At 38.5% G+C, this 16,853-nt stretch overlaps 2 protein-coding genes across 2 annotated transcripts; both read left to right on the top strand.

Annotated features, from left to right (window-relative positions):
* Positions 1-662: 662 nt before the first annotated feature.
* Positions 663-1,663, top strand: LOC109558736 (olfactory receptor 6C2-like). The gene has a single exon (XM_019960067.2). It carries the CDS (start codon positions 719-721, stop codon positions 1,661-1,663), a length of 945 nt encoding a protein of 314 aa, XP_019815626.2. The 5' UTR covers positions 663-718.
* A 13,913-nt stretch (positions 1,664-15,576) lies between these two features.
* LOC139182992 (olfactory receptor 6C2-like) lies at positions 15,577-16,512 on the top strand. The gene has a single exon (XM_070788714.1). It carries the CDS (start codon positions 15,577-15,579, stop codon positions 16,510-16,512), a length of 936 nt encoding a protein of 311 aa, XP_070644815.1.
* The last annotated feature ends 341 nt before the right edge of the window (positions 16,513-16,853 follow it).

Here is a 16,853-nt window from a genome sequence, read left to right as displayed (position 1 = left end):
CAGTGAGTGATTGTAAACAGAGAAATGGATCTTATGTAAGGTTTTGAAAATTACTCTGATTCTATCTTTCGAATAGACTTATGAGCGTACTTCTGTGTGGTTTAAAAGGGAAGAGAGCAGAGAGATGTGAGGCACCTTAGAGGAGAATGTGGATTATCATCACAAGCAAGGAAGCAGAGGCAGAGAGGAGAAAAAATTTAATTTCACAACCTTAACTGTAGTCACCCCTGTATCCTACATAGAACCAAGATGACAGCACAGCTTGAGGTTTTATTGTCAGGAAATTACAAACCATGTGTATTTTTATGACAGTGTTTTTCTGTTCATTAACACTGATAATAAAGCCTAGCTTTATTTCCATTAGGTTGTTAACCAAATAATTCCTTTACTATTGAATTAATACTACATTGATATAGTAATAAGAATCTTTAAGTAGAGCCTTCTGACTAGTATCCAGTACAATGCTCAGCAGTGAGAATCCAGTAGCAATAATGATTAATTAACCCCTGCTCCAATAGCATTCTTTATTAACAGGTAAATAAAATAGCATTCTTGATTCACAGGTAAATAAAATAAAACCTTGGCTTATGTAACTAAGTTAACATTAGCTAGGAATTTCATGTCATCCCTCTGCTAACTCATGTAACAGTCTAGTTCTCTGATCTAATTTCTCTCTTTTTTTTTAACACACAGACACAACCACTGTCAGGAATCAGGGATGAAAAATTACACAGCAATAACAAAGTTCATCCTTGTGGGACTAACCGATGACCCGAATCTAAAGATTCTGCTGTTCATCTTTTTGCTTCTAACCTACCTTTTGAGTGTTGCTGGGAACCTGATCATCATCACGCTCACTCTGGTAGATCCTCACCTCAAAACACCCATGTATTTTTTCCTCCGGAATTTCTCCATCTTGGAAGTGTCATTCACAACCGTCTGCATTCCCAGATTCCTCTACACAATGGCATCTGGGGACAACACTGTTACCTACAATGCATGTGCCACTCAATTATTTTTTGTTGTTATCCTGGCTGTGACTGAGTTTTTTATTCTGACGGCCATGTCCTATGACCGCTACGTGGCCATCTGCAAACCCCTGCATTACACGACCATCATGAACAACATGGTCTGCATTAAGTTCCTCATTGGCTGTTACATGATTGCTCTAATCATCGTCCTGCCACCATTTGGCATGGGCTTTGAGCTTGAGTTTTGTGACTCTAATGTCATAGATCACTTTGGCTGTGATGCTGCTCCCATCCTGAAGATTACTTGCTCAGACACAGAGTTCCTAGAGCGATTCGTCTTGGTCCTGGCTGTATTGACGCTCCTGTTCACCTTGGTGTGTGTAATCATGTCCTATACATACATCATCAGGACCATTCTCAGATTCCCTTCTGCGCAGCAAAGGAAAAGGGCTTTTTCTACATGTTCTTCCCATATAATTGTGGTTTCTATCACTTATGGAACCTGCATCTTCATCTATATTAAACCACATGCAAAAGAAGGGGTAGCTATTAATAAAGTGGTGTCAGTTCTTACCACCTCTGTTGCACCAGTAATGAATCCTTTCATTTATACTCTGAGGAACAAACAAGTGGTACAAGCTTTCAAAGACATGATCAAAAGGGTTGCATCATATTTCAAAGGACTAAAATGATTACTGAGTACAAAAAAAAATTGTAAAAGTATTCCTTGGTATTCATTTATTTTTCTCTAATGGTATGTTAGCCATGGTTTTATACACCACAACCTCATTCTGTTACACTTAGTACCTACCATTAATATATGTATTGATAATCCTTTTAGCTCAACCTATCTCCAGGAATACATGGGGGAAATTCTCTGTAAATATCTATAAAAATATGTCTGTTACTTACAGAACCAAGAAATGTAGGCAATATCAATGTACTATTATATTGGTGCTCAGCTACTCCTCTTTTACTGACTGATATGTCCTAAGCTGAGTCCCAGATCTCCCAGGAGCAGCAGTGACAGTGGTTTCACTGGTGTATGAATGTGTCTGAACTCATTGTATACATTAAATAATGTGAATTTCTGTGAAAATATGTACTTTGCACATATGTTAAATATGTGAATATCAATTATACCTCAATAAAGCTGTCTTCAAAAGGGAAAATTATTTGTGAAGTCATATGCACAGATTTATTTCCTTCTAGGATACACTTTCTGTCAAGTATGTGCTTGTTTGCCACTTTGATATTGATGACTGTATCTCTAAGACAACATATTATGGTAATTAACTACAACACCTTAAGGCTTTTTTCTTAATAGATGATCAGACTCTAATCTTAAAAATGTGAAAAGAAAAATAATAAATCTTCTAGATGAAAACTAGAAGAATATTTCCATGATCTAGGGGTAAAGAATTTTTTTTATATGGGAGTATAGTTGATTAACAATCTTGTGCTAGTTTCAGGTGTACAGAAAAGTGGTTCAGTTATACATATGCTGTGGTTGTTGTTTTAGCTGCTTAGTCATGTCCGACTCTAACGGAGTGGGTTGCCATTTCCCTCGCCACCAGTTATACATACACATGTAACTATTTTTTTCTAATCTTTTCTAATTCTTTTCCCATTTAGGTTATTACAGAATATTGAACAGAGTTCCATGTGGCTAAGGATATTTTTTAAACTAAAAACAGAAAGCATTAACCATTGTTTTAAAAGCCTAAAAAAATAACTTTTTTAAAGTATGGTAAACTGAAATATTTTACAGTAAGGAAAGTTCCATTCATCAAGAAACATTAGAGAATGAAGGGCAGATATATGAGTCTAAAAGAGTATTCAGGTAAATGTGGGAGTATGAATTTTCCCTGGATTTCTTATGGTTCCTGTAAAATGTTAATTCTTTTGGTTGGCACTTGGGAATGCTAATTGGCAGTTGGGAATGCCAGTTCCCAACTCTTCTCCTGCCTTAAGAATTAGGTCTACCTAATTTGGCTAGTTAATTGCTCTGATCCAAAAAGATAATAATAAATTTCTATCTCCCCTAGCAAGTCAAATGGTTACAGCCAAATACTGTCTTTAGGTTAAACACCAAGGTTCCAGGAAGACTAGGATTGTTTCCCTAATTATTTTACACATCAAGGAAGAAGGAAACTCAGGAACTTGGCTGCCATCTCTGAATTGTAAAAGCTAAGACCTGCATGGATCTATCTGACTCCTGGAGACATTTTATTTACCTATCAAATGGCTAAAGAGAAGACCCTTTCTGGAAGGGAGCGGACAACTGCCTCCTTTTCCTTTATAAGTGGAGAATTATTTCTCCTCATCTATTGCCTATGGGTTTCCCAGGTGGCACTAGTGGTAAAGAACCCACCTGCCAATGCCAGAGATATAGGAGAAGCAAGTTTGATCCCTGGGTTGGGAAGATTCCCCAGTAGGAGGGCATGGCAACCCACTCCAGTATTCTTGCCTGGAAAATCCCATGGACAGAGGAGCCTGGCAGGCTACAGTCCATGGGGTCGCACAGAGTCAGACACAACTGAAGCGACTTAGCATGCATGCATTGCCTGTGGGTTTAGAATTGCTCACACAGGATATCTGACTTGGCTGTCATCATGTCACCGCAGTGATTAGACTTAGGGTGAGGAGATCTAATATGCTTATTATTTATTTGTGTTAGTCACTCAGTCACGTCTAACTCTTTGAGACCCCAAGGACTGTAGCCCACCAGGTTCCTCTGTCCTGTGGGCTAATAAAGGTTTACTAATAAAGGTTGAATCAGATCCACTTTCTTAAGATCAGAGGATTACATAGCTACTCACCAAATGTTGAAAATGTTAGTCATTCAGGCATGTCCCAACTCTTTGCGACCCCAGGGACTGTAGCCTGCCAGTCTCCTCTGTCCATGAGATTTCCCAGGCAAGAATACTGGAGTGAGTTGCCATTTCCTTCTCCAGGGCATCTCCCCAACCCAGGGATCAAACTGGAGTCTTCTGCATTGCAGGGGGATTCTTTACTGTCTGAAACACTAGGAAAGCCCCATATTTATTTACTGAGAGGTAAATAAGCAGGTCAGGAAGCAACAGTTAGAACTGGACATGGAACAACAGACTGGTTCCAAATAGGAAAAGGAGTACATCAAGGCTGTATGATGTCACCCTGCTTATTTAATTTATAGGCATAACACATCATGAGAAACGCTGGGCTGGATGAAGCACAAACTGGAACCAAGATTCCTGGGAGAAGTATCAATAACCTCAGATATGCAGATGACACCACCCTTATGGCAGAAAGTGAAGAAGAACTAAAGAGCCTCTTGATGAAAGTGAAAGAGGAGAGTGAAAAAGTTGGCTTAAAGCTCAACATTCAGAAAACTAATATCATGGCATCTGGTCCCATCACTTCATGGCAAATAGATGGAGAAACAGTGGAAACAGTGGCTGACTTTATTTTTCTGGGCTCCAAAATCACTGGAGATGGTGATTGCAGCCATGAAATTAAAAGACGCTTACTCCTTGAAAGGAAAGTTATGACCAACCTAGACAGCACATTCAAAAGCAGAGACATTACTTTGCCAACAAAAATCTGTCTGGTCAAGGCTATGATTTTTCCAATAGTCATGTATGGATGTGAGAGTTGGACTATAAAGAAAGCTGAGTGCTGAAAAATTGATGCTTTTGAACTGTGGTATTGGAGATGACTCTTGAGAGTCTCTTGGACTGCAAGGAGATCCAACCAGTCCATCCTAAAGGAAATCAGTCCTGAATATTCATTGGAAGGACTGATGTTGAAGCTGAAACTCCAATACTTTGGCCACCTAATGCGAAGAGCTGACTCATTTGAAAAGACGTTGATGCTAGAAAAGATTGAAGGCAGGAAGAGAAGGGGACAACAGAGGATGAGATGGTTGGATGGCATCATTGACTCAATGGGCATGAGTTTGAGTAAACTCTGGGAGTTGGTGATGAACAGGGAGGCTTGGCATGCTGTGGTTCATGGGGTCACAAAGAGTCGGACAGAATGAGTGACTGAACTGAACTGAACTGAACTGACCTGAGAGGTAAATATGAAATCTGCCTCTGATCTAGAATACCTCGGTGTACATTCAAGAATAAAATTAATAGAAATAAATATTTAAAAATCAACAATAAATTAGTATTATATTCCATACTTTAGTTTCAATTTAAAGTTACTGTGTATAACATCAACATACAAAAATCAGTTGTGTTATCTATATGCCAAAAACAAACCAGTAGAAGATGAAACTAAAATAAGACATCATTTACAAGTCAAATAGTGGTGAATGAATACATGCAAGATTTATTGGAGAAAAAGATAACATTCTATTTGCAGACATTTTAAAGATTCAAATAAATGGCTGTACCGTACTTATGGGCTAGAAAACAAAACATCTTAAAGATACCAATTTTCACAAGTTTACTATAGGTATAATGCAATCTCAGTAAGGATTTCATAGATTTTTTTTTGTAATACTTGTATCATAGAGAGATATAAAAACATATAAATTATAATGAAACTTAATAAATGCTATTACAAAGAAATAAATGAGATGCATAAAAATGATTTGAGACAACTTTCCTCTTGATATCATGATTTCTCACTTTTGAAACATTTGATTTCTCACTTTTGAGACATTTGAGAGGCAAAAATGGTGTATAATGGGAACAGAAAGAGGATATTAATTTAGAGTGAATGGTAGGAGCCCAGTAGTGAAGATATTTATTGCACATTTAAGAGTTAACTAAGTATTACTGAGCCAAGAGAAATTATAAGAAAGTAATATATCAATTTTGCTTTATGAGGAATATAATAAAGTAGTGAATAAATTAACTTTTACATACAAGATGAGTGACAAGCAATTACTCAAGAATAGCATTCAAGCAAACAATAGTAAAGGTTTCATTATGCTCCATAAGATAGAGAGAATGGACACAATTACAATCTCAATCCAAGCAATGTAGTGGACAGAGATGAGAAAGTTTTCCAGCATGGAAGACTGCATGGTTGATAAAGCCATAAATCAAATGAAGGTTTCAAGAGGAAAACATTTGTCTGCTTAATACTCACAAGTTATATTTAATCAAGTTTGTTTTTAAACACAGATGAAAAAATAAATATATGAGAAGTATTTGTTTATCAGTGTGCCAATGGACTCAGCTTTAGGACATGTGGAATGTAAGATTAATTTAAAGGTAAATTTGAGCAAGCTATCCAAGGAACAAGTGAGGCTTGGACATAAATGTCTGGCTTTTATCTCAGAGTGATTGAAGAGCACAGACTTAGGAAACAGTCTGAAAAATAGTTTCTAATCAAGGATATTATGAAATAAAGTCTGCCAATAGTAGCCATCAGAGAGATGAAAGAGGAGGAAGAGGAAGGAGACAGTGGAAAGAGAAGAAGGGAAGGAGAAAGGAAAGAAGGGAGAAAGGAAATAAAGAGATATTATAGAAAAGGAAGTAAAACGTCCCCCTGGAAGTCAGAAATTATAGGTTTAAAAATTGTCAGAAGTGGAAGCAAAACAGTTGAATTGGCAGTGTTAAAAAGGTTCACTATACTTTCAAAGTTTTATCAGTGAAGTTCAAAATTATTTCAATCTAGTAATGCCAGTCAACTAGAGGTCATGTAGAGAAGGAAAAGACTGTCATACCTAATTTAAAAAGAAATTAAAGTTTTAGACATGCAAGGTAGACACTGAAGGAAATAATGAGAGCAAGAAAAATCTTGAATCTACTTGCCTGGCAAGTGGAAGCATTCCACTGTGCCTCTTTTCATAATAATAATCCACCATCTGTGCTGTTTGATATTTTCCTTAGAATTAGTGTCTTGTGATTTCTTCTGAAAAGCTTCCTCAGTTGTGTTTTTTTAATTTATTTCTAATTGGAGGATAGTTGATTTCTGCTGTACAACAACATTAACCAGCCATAACTATACATATGTCCCCTGCCTCTTGAATCTTCCTCCCCTCCACCCCCATCCCACCCTTCTAGGTTGTCACCTAGCACTGGGTACAGATCCCTATGTTATACATCAATGTATTTTAAATGCAAAGGTGGAAGACATTGAACATTTTAAAGAAATTAGCTTCATCACTCAGTCATGTCCAATTCTTTTGCAACCCCATGGATTGTAGCCGGCCAGGCTCCTCTGTCTATGGAATTTTCCAGGCAGGAATACTGGAGTGGGTTGTCATTTCCTTCTTCAATAAATACAAGTGACACCACACAATTACATCATTTTCTTGAACAGCTTTTTTAATTGTCTCAGATCAAATCAGATCAGATCAGTCGCTCAGTCGTGTCCGGTTCTTTGCGACCCCATGAATCGCAGCACACCAGGCCTCCCTGTCCATCACCAACTCCCGGAGTTCACCCAGACTCATGCCCATCGAGTCAGTGATGCCATCCAGCCATCCAGCCATCTCATCCTCTGTCGTCCCCTTCTCCTCCTGCCCCCAATCCCTCCCAGCATCAGAGTCTTTTCCAATGAGTCAACTCTTCGCATGAGGTGGCCAAAGTACTGGAGTTTCACCTTTAGCATCATTCCTTCCAAAGAAATCCCAGGGCTGATCTCCTTCAGAATGGACTGGTTGGATCTCCTTGCAGTCGAAGGGACTCTCAAGTGTCTTCTCCAACACCACAGTTCAAAAGCACCAATTCTTCAGCACTCAGCCTTCTTCACAGTACAACTCTCACATTCATACATGACCACAGGAAAAACCATAGCCTTGACTAGACGAACCTTTGTTGGTAAAGTAATGTCTCTGCTTTTGAATATGCTATCTAGGTTGGTCATAACTTTCCTTCCAAGGAGTAAGCATCTTTTAATTTCATGGCTTCAGTCACCATCTGCAGTGATTTTGGAGCCCCAAAAAATAAAGTCTGACACTGTTTCCACCGTTTCCCATCTATTTCCCAAGAAGTGATGGGACCAGATGCCATGATCTTCATTTTCTGAATGTTGAGCTTTAAGCCAACTTTTTCACTCTCCTCTTTCACTTTCATCAAGAGACTTTTTAGTTCCTCTTCACTTTCTGCCATAAGGGTGGTGTTATCTGCATATCTGAGGTTAGTGATATTTCTCCCAGCAATCTTGATTCCAGCTTGTGCTTCTTCCAGTCCAGCGTTTCTCATGATGTACTCTGTATATAAGTTAAATAAGCAGGGTGACAATATACAGCCTTGACATACTCCTTTTCCTATTTGGAACCTGTTTGTTGTTCCATGTCCAGTTCTAACTGTTGCTTCCTGACCTGCATACAAAATCTCAAGAAGCAGATCAGGTGGTCTGGTATTCCTATCTCTTTCAGAATTTCCCACAGTTTATTGTGATCCACACAGTCAAAGGCTTTGGCATAGTCAATAAAGCAGAAATAGACGTTTTTCTGGAACTCTCTTGCCTTCTTGATGATCCAGCAAATGTTGGCAATTTGATCTCTGGTTTCTCTGCCTTTTCTAAAACCAGCTTGAACATCAGGAAGTTCACGGTTCACATATTGCTGAAGCCTGGCTTGGAGAATTTTGAGCATTACTTTACTAGCGTGTGAGATGAGTGCAATTGTGCAGTAGTTTGAGCATTCTTTGGCATTGCCTTTCTTTGGGATTGGAATGAAAACTGACCTTTTCCAGTCCTGTGGCCACTGCTGAGTTTTCCAGATTTGCTGGCATATTGAGTGCAGCACTTTCACAGCATCATCTTTCAGGATTTGAAATAGCTCAACTGGAATTCCATCACCTCCACTAGCTTTGTTTGTAGTGATGCTTTCTAAGGCCCACTTGACTTCACATTCCAGGATGTCTGGCTCTAGGTCAGTGATCACACCATTGTGATTATCTGAGTCGTGAAGCTCTTTTTTGTACAGTTCTTCTGTGTATTCTTGCCACCTCTTCTTAATATCTTCTACTTCTGCTAGGTCCATACCATTTCTGTCCTTTATCGAGCCCGTCTTTGCATGAAATATTCCCTTGGTATCTCTAATTTTCTTGAAGAGATCTCTAGTCTTTCCCATTCTGTGTTTTCCTCTATTTCTTTGCATTGATCACTGAAGAAGGCTTTCTTATTTCTTCTTGCTATTCTTTGGATAGCAATACACAGCTGTGCATGTGACTGGTGATAAAAGCAAGGTCCGATGCTGTAAAGAGCAATATTACATAGGAACCTGGAATGTCAGGTCCATGAATCAAGGCAAATTGGAAGTGGTCAAACAAGAGATGGCAAGAGTGACTGTCGACATTCTAGGAATCAGTGAACTAAAATGGACTGGAATGGGTGAATTTAATTCAGATGACATTATATCTACTACTGCGGGCAGGAATCCCTCAGAAGAAATGGAGTAGCCATCATGGTCAACAAAAGAGTCTGAAATGCAGTACTTGGATGCAATCTCAAAAACGACAGAATGATCTCTGTTCATTTCCAAGGCAAACCATTCGATATCACAGTAATCCAAGTCTATGCCCCAACCAGTAACGCTGAAGAAGCTGAAGTTGAACTCTTCTATGAAGACCTACAAGACCTTTTAGAACTAACACCCAAAAAAGATGTCCTTTTCATTATAGGGGACTGGAATGAAAAAGTAGGAAGTCAAGAAACACCTGGGGTAACAGGCAAAATTGGCCTTGGAATACGGAATGAAGCAGGGCGAAAACTAATAGAATTTTGCCAAGAAAATGCACTGGTCATAACAAACACCTTCTTCCAACAACACAAGAGAAGACTCTATACATGGACATCACCAGATGGTCAACACTGAAATCAGATTGATTATATTCTTTGCAGCCAAAAATGGAGAAGCTCTATACAGTCAGCAAAAACAAGACCAGGAGCTGACTGTGACTCAGATCATGAACTCCTTATTGCCAAATTCAGACTTAAATTGAAGAAAGTAGGGAAAACCACTAGACCATTCAGATATGTCCTAAATCAAATCCCTTTATGATTATACAGTGGAAGTGAGAAATAGATTTAAGGGCTAAGATCTGATAGATAGAGTGCCTGATGAACTATGGATCGAGGTTCATGACATTGTTCAGGAGACAGGGATCAAGACCATCCCCATGGAAAAGAAATGCAAAAAACCAAAATGGCTGTCTGGGGAGGCCTTACAAGTAGCTGTGAAAAGAAGAGAAGCAAAAAGCAAAGGAGCAAAGAAAGATATAAGCATCTGAACGCAGAGTTCCAAAGAATAGCAAGAAGAGATAAGAAAGCCTTCTTCAGCGATCAATGCAAAGCACACCCCCAGGAGGTAGCAAATCAGCAAGGGTCCCCAGTACATGATCACCAGCATGTGAGTATTAGAACAAGGATAATTTTCTTCTCAGCAGGTTTAAAAGAACTGAGAGCTAAATAGTGAACAGCAGTATACAGATTTTGAGAGCTGGCAGCAGCAACAAGTCGGGCCAAGATGCAATGGACCACAGGATAGCAACCATGCTGAAGCAGGGGCAGAATCTGAAGTCTCAAGGACTGTGGTAACCATCAGTTTAGACTCTGATGACCTAAATGGCTTCAACATTTAGGCTAACAAATTAGGGAAAGGTACTCAATTTGTGCTGAATATCAGAAAGACCATTCTTATCATCAGTAGAACAACAACAGTGTTGGGCAACATTGTTCTGGGTCAGGCTCCCTTGAGATCATTCATTAATTCATGCATTTTCTAGCATAGTCTCTTGACAAACTACCAAGAAGAGCTTTAGTTCGTTTTAGTAAAAGTATAAGAAGAGCCTCATTGAGGTCTGGTATTGTGGCTTCAATGGTAGCATGTCTGGAAGAAGAGGGGAATACTATTTCCAAGTGTCTACCATGATCCAAGAATAGTAACTAACAGCAGAGGGAGTCAGTGGCCTCATAAATCTATTTGCCACTGGCTAAGGGCCATCCCCCAGAGGGATAATCTTCTTCCATTATATAGGCAGGGGCACGTTTTCCCTCATAAGATACATGGGTTAGTCACTGTGTCATCTTATGTTCCCACTGGAAAAGGGAAGTCCCTTTAATTCTTCTCAGGCCTTGAAAGCAGAGGCCATACTATGGACTGGCATTTCATGGGCCCACCAGGAAGACAATAGTGGCATCTGATCTGAGACTGTACCAGTGTGTGTTTCAGAAATCCAAGCTAATTTTATCAGCCTGTGTATTGTAATGAGGATTGAATTTTAGTATGCGACCTTGATTTGCATTTTGGGTATCTGTGATGCAAGAAATTACACAATGGAGTATTACTCAGCCATTAAAAAGAATACATTTGAATCAGTTCTAATGAGGTGGATGAAATGGGAGCCTATTATACAGAGTGAAGTAATCCAGAAGGAAAAACACCAATACAGTATACTAACGCATATATATGGAATTTAGAAAGATGATAACAATAACCCTGTGTACGAGACAGCAAAAGTGACGCTGATGTATGGAACAGTGTTATGGACTCTGTGGGAGAGGGAGAGGGTGGGAAGATTTGGGAGAATGGCATTGAAACATGTAAAATATCATGTATGAAACAAGATGCCAGTCCAGGTTCAATGCACGATACTGGATGCTTGGGGCTAGTGCACTGGGACGACCCAGAGGGATGGTATGGGGAGGGAGGAGGGAGGAGGGTTCGGAATGGGGAGCACATGTATACCTGTGATGGATTCATTTTGATATTTGGCAAAACTAATACAATTATGTAAAGTTTAAAAATAAAATAAAATTAAAATTACAAAAAAAAAAAAAGAAAGAAAGAAATTCCTGGAGTTCTTTACCCCAAAAGAGAGTGTGAAACAACTTCAATAAGGGATTGTTGTTGCTGCCATTAGCCAGACCATGTGACTACATGGTCAGCAACAGACCAAGAGTCTATGAAAATGTGAAGGGGCCAATTGTTGGCCATCACATCTTCCAATATTAAAATGACTGTGCTGTGGTGCACTGGGATGACCCAGAGGGGATGGGATGGGGAGGGAGGTGGGAGAGGGTTTCAGGATGGGGAATACATGTACACCCATGGCTGATTCATGTCAGTGTATGGCAAAAACCACTACAATATTGTAAAGAATTAGCCTCCAATTAAAATAAATAAAAAATAAAATGACTATGCTGTCCCCTGGGTCCCACCTTTGATTAGGGATGTCCCAGTGCAGAAGATTTTCAGTGGGCTTCATCCTGTGTGATGTTGGTGCTGAGCCTATAAAGTATACAAATTTCACTTCCTGATCACTCAATTAATCCCAAGAGGCTCCCCAAATGACCAATGGATATGGGGGAGGGGTGACCTCTTCAGGCACCACTGCATCTAGCAAAGGATTGAGGACATGGAAATCATTTCCTCCTGTGGTGAGATTTGCCAGAAGGCCCGGGTTTGGCTCTCTAAGTAGCATTTTCATTTGAATAATGAGGCCTCTGTGTCCATGCCAAGTTTGTGGGGTGGTGCCTCAAAGACCCAAGGCATAATGAACAACTGGATGCAGAGTCAAAGGTTCAGGATTTGTAAAAGCACTTATTCCAAGAAAGATCCACTATACAGCCAACAGTTGCCATCCTAAGGTTGTGAAATGTGCAGCCAGAGAAGGCAGTTTTTTGTAGCAGAAACCCATGAACAATGATTGATTCAGGGACTCCAAAAGGAACAAGATAAGGTAGCCAAAGCCTCTCCAGTGAAGCAGTTTGGGGTGTTGGGATGGTTGAATGACACTGATAGAAGTGCCTGTTTTATTGCAATTTAGAGCTTTTTGGTTTGGGGTGGCAAGCCATTCAGAGCAAGCCAACTTATATTCAGCCACTATGAAAAACAGTATAGAGTTTCCTCAAATTTTTAAAAATAAAAAAATCATATGATCTATCAATTCCACTTCTAGGTATTTATTTGAAGAAAATGAAAACACTAACTTGAAACGGTGCCTGTGCCCCCACATTCATTGAAGCATTATTTACAATAGCCAAGATATGGAAACAACCTAAGTATCCTCTAACAGATGAATGAATTAAGAAAATATGATATATACAACTATTTAACCATAAAAAAGAAGAAAATCTTGTCATTTGCAACAACATAGAGAGACCATAAGGCCATTATGCTAAGTGTAATATATCATACAGAGAAAAACAAATAATGCTTGATCTCACTTACATGTGTTCGCTGCAGCACTGTTTACAATAGCCAAGATATGAAAGCAAACTAAATGCCCATCAACAGAATGAATAAAGAAGATGTGGTGTATATAGATAGAAACAATGGAATATTACTCAGCCATTAAAAAGAATGAAATTATGCCACTTGCAGTAATATGGATGGATCTAGAGATTATCATACTAATTTAAGTAAGACAAGCAGAGAAAGACAAATATCATATGATATTCCTTACGTATGGAATCTAAAAATAAAGTACAAATGAACATACTTTAAAAAACAGAAATAGAGTCATAGATATAGAAAACAAACTTACGGTTACCAGGTGGGATAAGGGGGAGAGTGATAAATTGGGAGACTGGGATTAATATGTACACACTACTACTATATATAATATAGATAACTAGGACTTACTATATAGCACAGGGAACTCTGTTTAATGTCATGTTTCAGCCTGGATGGAAGGGGAGTTTGGGGGAGAATGGATACATGTGTATATATGTGTATATATACATATACATATATGTACATATATATACATATATGTTTGTGTGTGTGTGTGTGCATGTAGCTAAGTCCCTTTGCCTTGGTCTACCTGAAACTATCACATTAACTGGATATACTCTAACACAAAACAAAACATTTAATAAAAAGTAAAATAGATGACTATTAAGGACTTACTGTATAGCCCAGGGAACCCTACTCAATACTTTGTAATGACCTATATGGGAAAAGAATCTAAATAAGAGCAGATATGTGTTTGTATAACTGAGCCAATTTTCTGTACACCTGAAACTAATAGCACTGTAAATCAACTATTCTCTAATAAAAATTTTTGTAAATCAATAAATAAAATTAAACTCATAGATACAGAGAACCAACAGGTGATTGCCAAAGGTGGGGGATGGAGCTGGTATAAATGAGTAAAGAGAGCCAAAATATACAAACTTCCAGTTATAAAATAAATTAGTTATGGAGATGTACTATATAGTTATTGGCACTGTATTGTATATTTGAAAGTTGCTAGGAGAGTCTATCTTAAAAAGCTTTTATCACAAGAAAAAAAAAATTCTATAACTATGTACATGACAGATATTAATTAGACTTATTGTGGTGATTATTTTGTAATATATATATATAAATATCTACTCATTATCTTGTATGAATGCACTGTTGTATTCAATTATGCTAATTCTAAAATTAATTAATTAATTTTTAAAGCAAAACAAAGTGAGTCTATTTGCAAGAAGCAGCATAATGGACTGAAATCAAATTCCTAAATGAGGAGCATGTTGCTTCTGAGAACCAATTAAGCATGTAAATACTGAGATTCCTTTAAAATAGCAAATACTGATAAAACTGGAGAATTGGGTCCTTAATACATCAGGTATAAATCATTCCTGGGCTGAGGAGTATTGTTCAGAAATTTTAGTGCAGTAGCGGGGCCTTGAATTTTATACGATGCAGTGGACCAATTCTGATTAGAAAGTTCTATGAAAAGTTTTGTTTAGCCCATGTGAAAGCATTGTTTGAATTTCTTTCCCAGCATCAGGGTCTTTTCCAATGAGTCAGTTCGTCACATCAGGTGGCCAAAGTATTGGAGCTTCAGCTTTAGCATCAAGACTGTTCCTAGGTCACTCAAATAGTAAAAACAAGATTAAGAAATTATTTGAAAAGGATAATTTTTGCAAAGCATGAACAATAGTACAGCTAAGGCACTGGTGGCTTTTTTATTACCATAAGGTAAAAGAATGACTTGTTGACATGTTGTACTAACAATTAGGACGATAAAATTTGTATGCATCTGTTTCTATTACTCAACATTTGTGAGTATCCTATTCTACACTGAGGATTAGGGATACCACGGTGGCTGCCAGAATTTCAGAGGACTGTGACATAGATGTTAAAATTGATCCTGTAACTAGAATGGAAATAAAATTTCAGATGAATGCTTTTCATGAACATTCTGAAGATGAATTTAATGTAGAGTCCAGGGAAATGAAGTATGATTCAATCACTTTTCTACGTCATGATTATTGATGATCAAGTAAAAGCTTTAAAATGTGCATCTGCTGCCTAATTCAGAGAAGGCAATGGCACCCCACTCCAGTACTCTTGCCTGGAAAATCCCATGGATGGAGGAGCCTGGTGGGCTGCAGTCCATGGGGTCGCTAAGAGTCAGACACGACTAAGCGACTTCACTTTCCCTTTTCACTTTCATGCATTGGGGAAGGAAATGGGAACCCACTCCAGTGTTCTTGCCTGGAGAATCCCAGGGACGGGGGAGCCTGGTGGGCTGCAGTCTATGGGGTCACACACGGTCAAACACGACTGACGCGGCTTAGCAGCAGCAGCAGCCGCTTCCTGATTCACTACTTTATTCTACATAGCTTGTTGAAATTTATTTTTATATTCTATTCCTCAGATTAAACACTTATAATCTATTAATACAGACTTCTTATGTATCTGAAGATAGTGATGAAAAATCATTCTGCAATAACAACATTCATCCTACTAGGATTAACAGATGACCCAAGACTACAGGTTTTTCTTTCAGCGTTTCTGTTTCTCACCTACACTTCCACTGTTGCTGGAAATCTAGTCATTATCCTCCTCACTCTGGTGAGCTCTCACCTTAAAACACCCATGTACTTTTTCCTTCGGAATTTCTCCATCTTAGAAATAATCTTTACAACTGTCTGTGTTCCTCGATTCCTGTACAGCATGACCACTGGAGACAAACAAGTGACCTATAATGCTTCTGCCATCCAGTTATTTTTTGTCATCCTCATCGGGGCAACAGAATTTTTTCTTCTAACTGCCATGTCCTATGACCACTACGTGGCCATCTGCAAGCCCCTGCACTACAGCACCATCATGAGTGAAAAGGTCTGCACCATTCTGGTCCCTTGCTCTTGGCTGATTGGGTTAATTGTCATACTCCCACCACTTAGCCTGGGAGTTCAGCTAGATTTCTGTAACTCCAGTCTCATTGATCATTTTGGCTGTGATGCATCTCCTCTTCTAAAGATTGTGTGCTCAGACACTCAATTTATAGAGCAACTTGTTTTAATCATGGCAGTGCTGACCCTCATACTCACACTAGTCTGTGTAATTGTGTCTTACATGTACATCATCAAGACTATTCTAACACTCCCTTCGGCTCAGCAAAGAAAAAAGGCTTTCTCTACTTGTTCCTCCCATATGATAGTAGTTTCCATCACTTATGGGAGTTGCATCTTTATCTATATCAAACCAGCAAAGGAAGGTGTGGCCATTAATAAGGTGGTGGCCCTTCTCAACACTTCCATTATCCCTTTGATGAGCCCTTTCATTTATACTCTACGGAATAAGCAAGTCAAACAAGCCTTCAGGGACTCTATTAAAAAAACAGCATTTCTTTCCAAAAATTAGGTGACTAAAAATATTTTATAAAGTAAAAATATATATATACAAGTATTTCATCTTTTACTATGTGTTCTAATTCAGATCTACAGAGCAGAACTAAAGGTACAGTGTGATTAATCACTGAAATTTCTTTTTTATTTCTCTGAGAACCATGGCCTGAAAGAAGTGTTATGGCCTTAATTCTAATAGGCCTTCATTCCTTATGGCTTACTTTCATAAGTAGGAATGAATATAGATTTTCAGAATCTATACAACCCCTCACCATCCTGATAGCTGAACCACAGAAAGATGTAACAAAAATATGAGATGGATTTTTTTCTGTTCATTCCTCTAGTTTTACAGCTCTT

Source organism: Bos indicus, chromosome 5 (assembly GCF_029378745.1).
Source record: "Bos indicus isolate NIAB-ARS_2022 breed Sahiwal x Tharparkar chromosome 5, NIAB-ARS_B.indTharparkar_mat_pri_1.0, whole genome shotgun sequence".
NCBI classification, from domain to species: Eukaryota; Metazoa; Chordata; class Mammalia; order Artiodactyla; family Bovidae; genus Bos; species Bos indicus.
The sequence above is the reverse complement of the archived record's forward strand: the minus strand, read 5'-3'. Positions and strand labels throughout refer to the sequence as shown.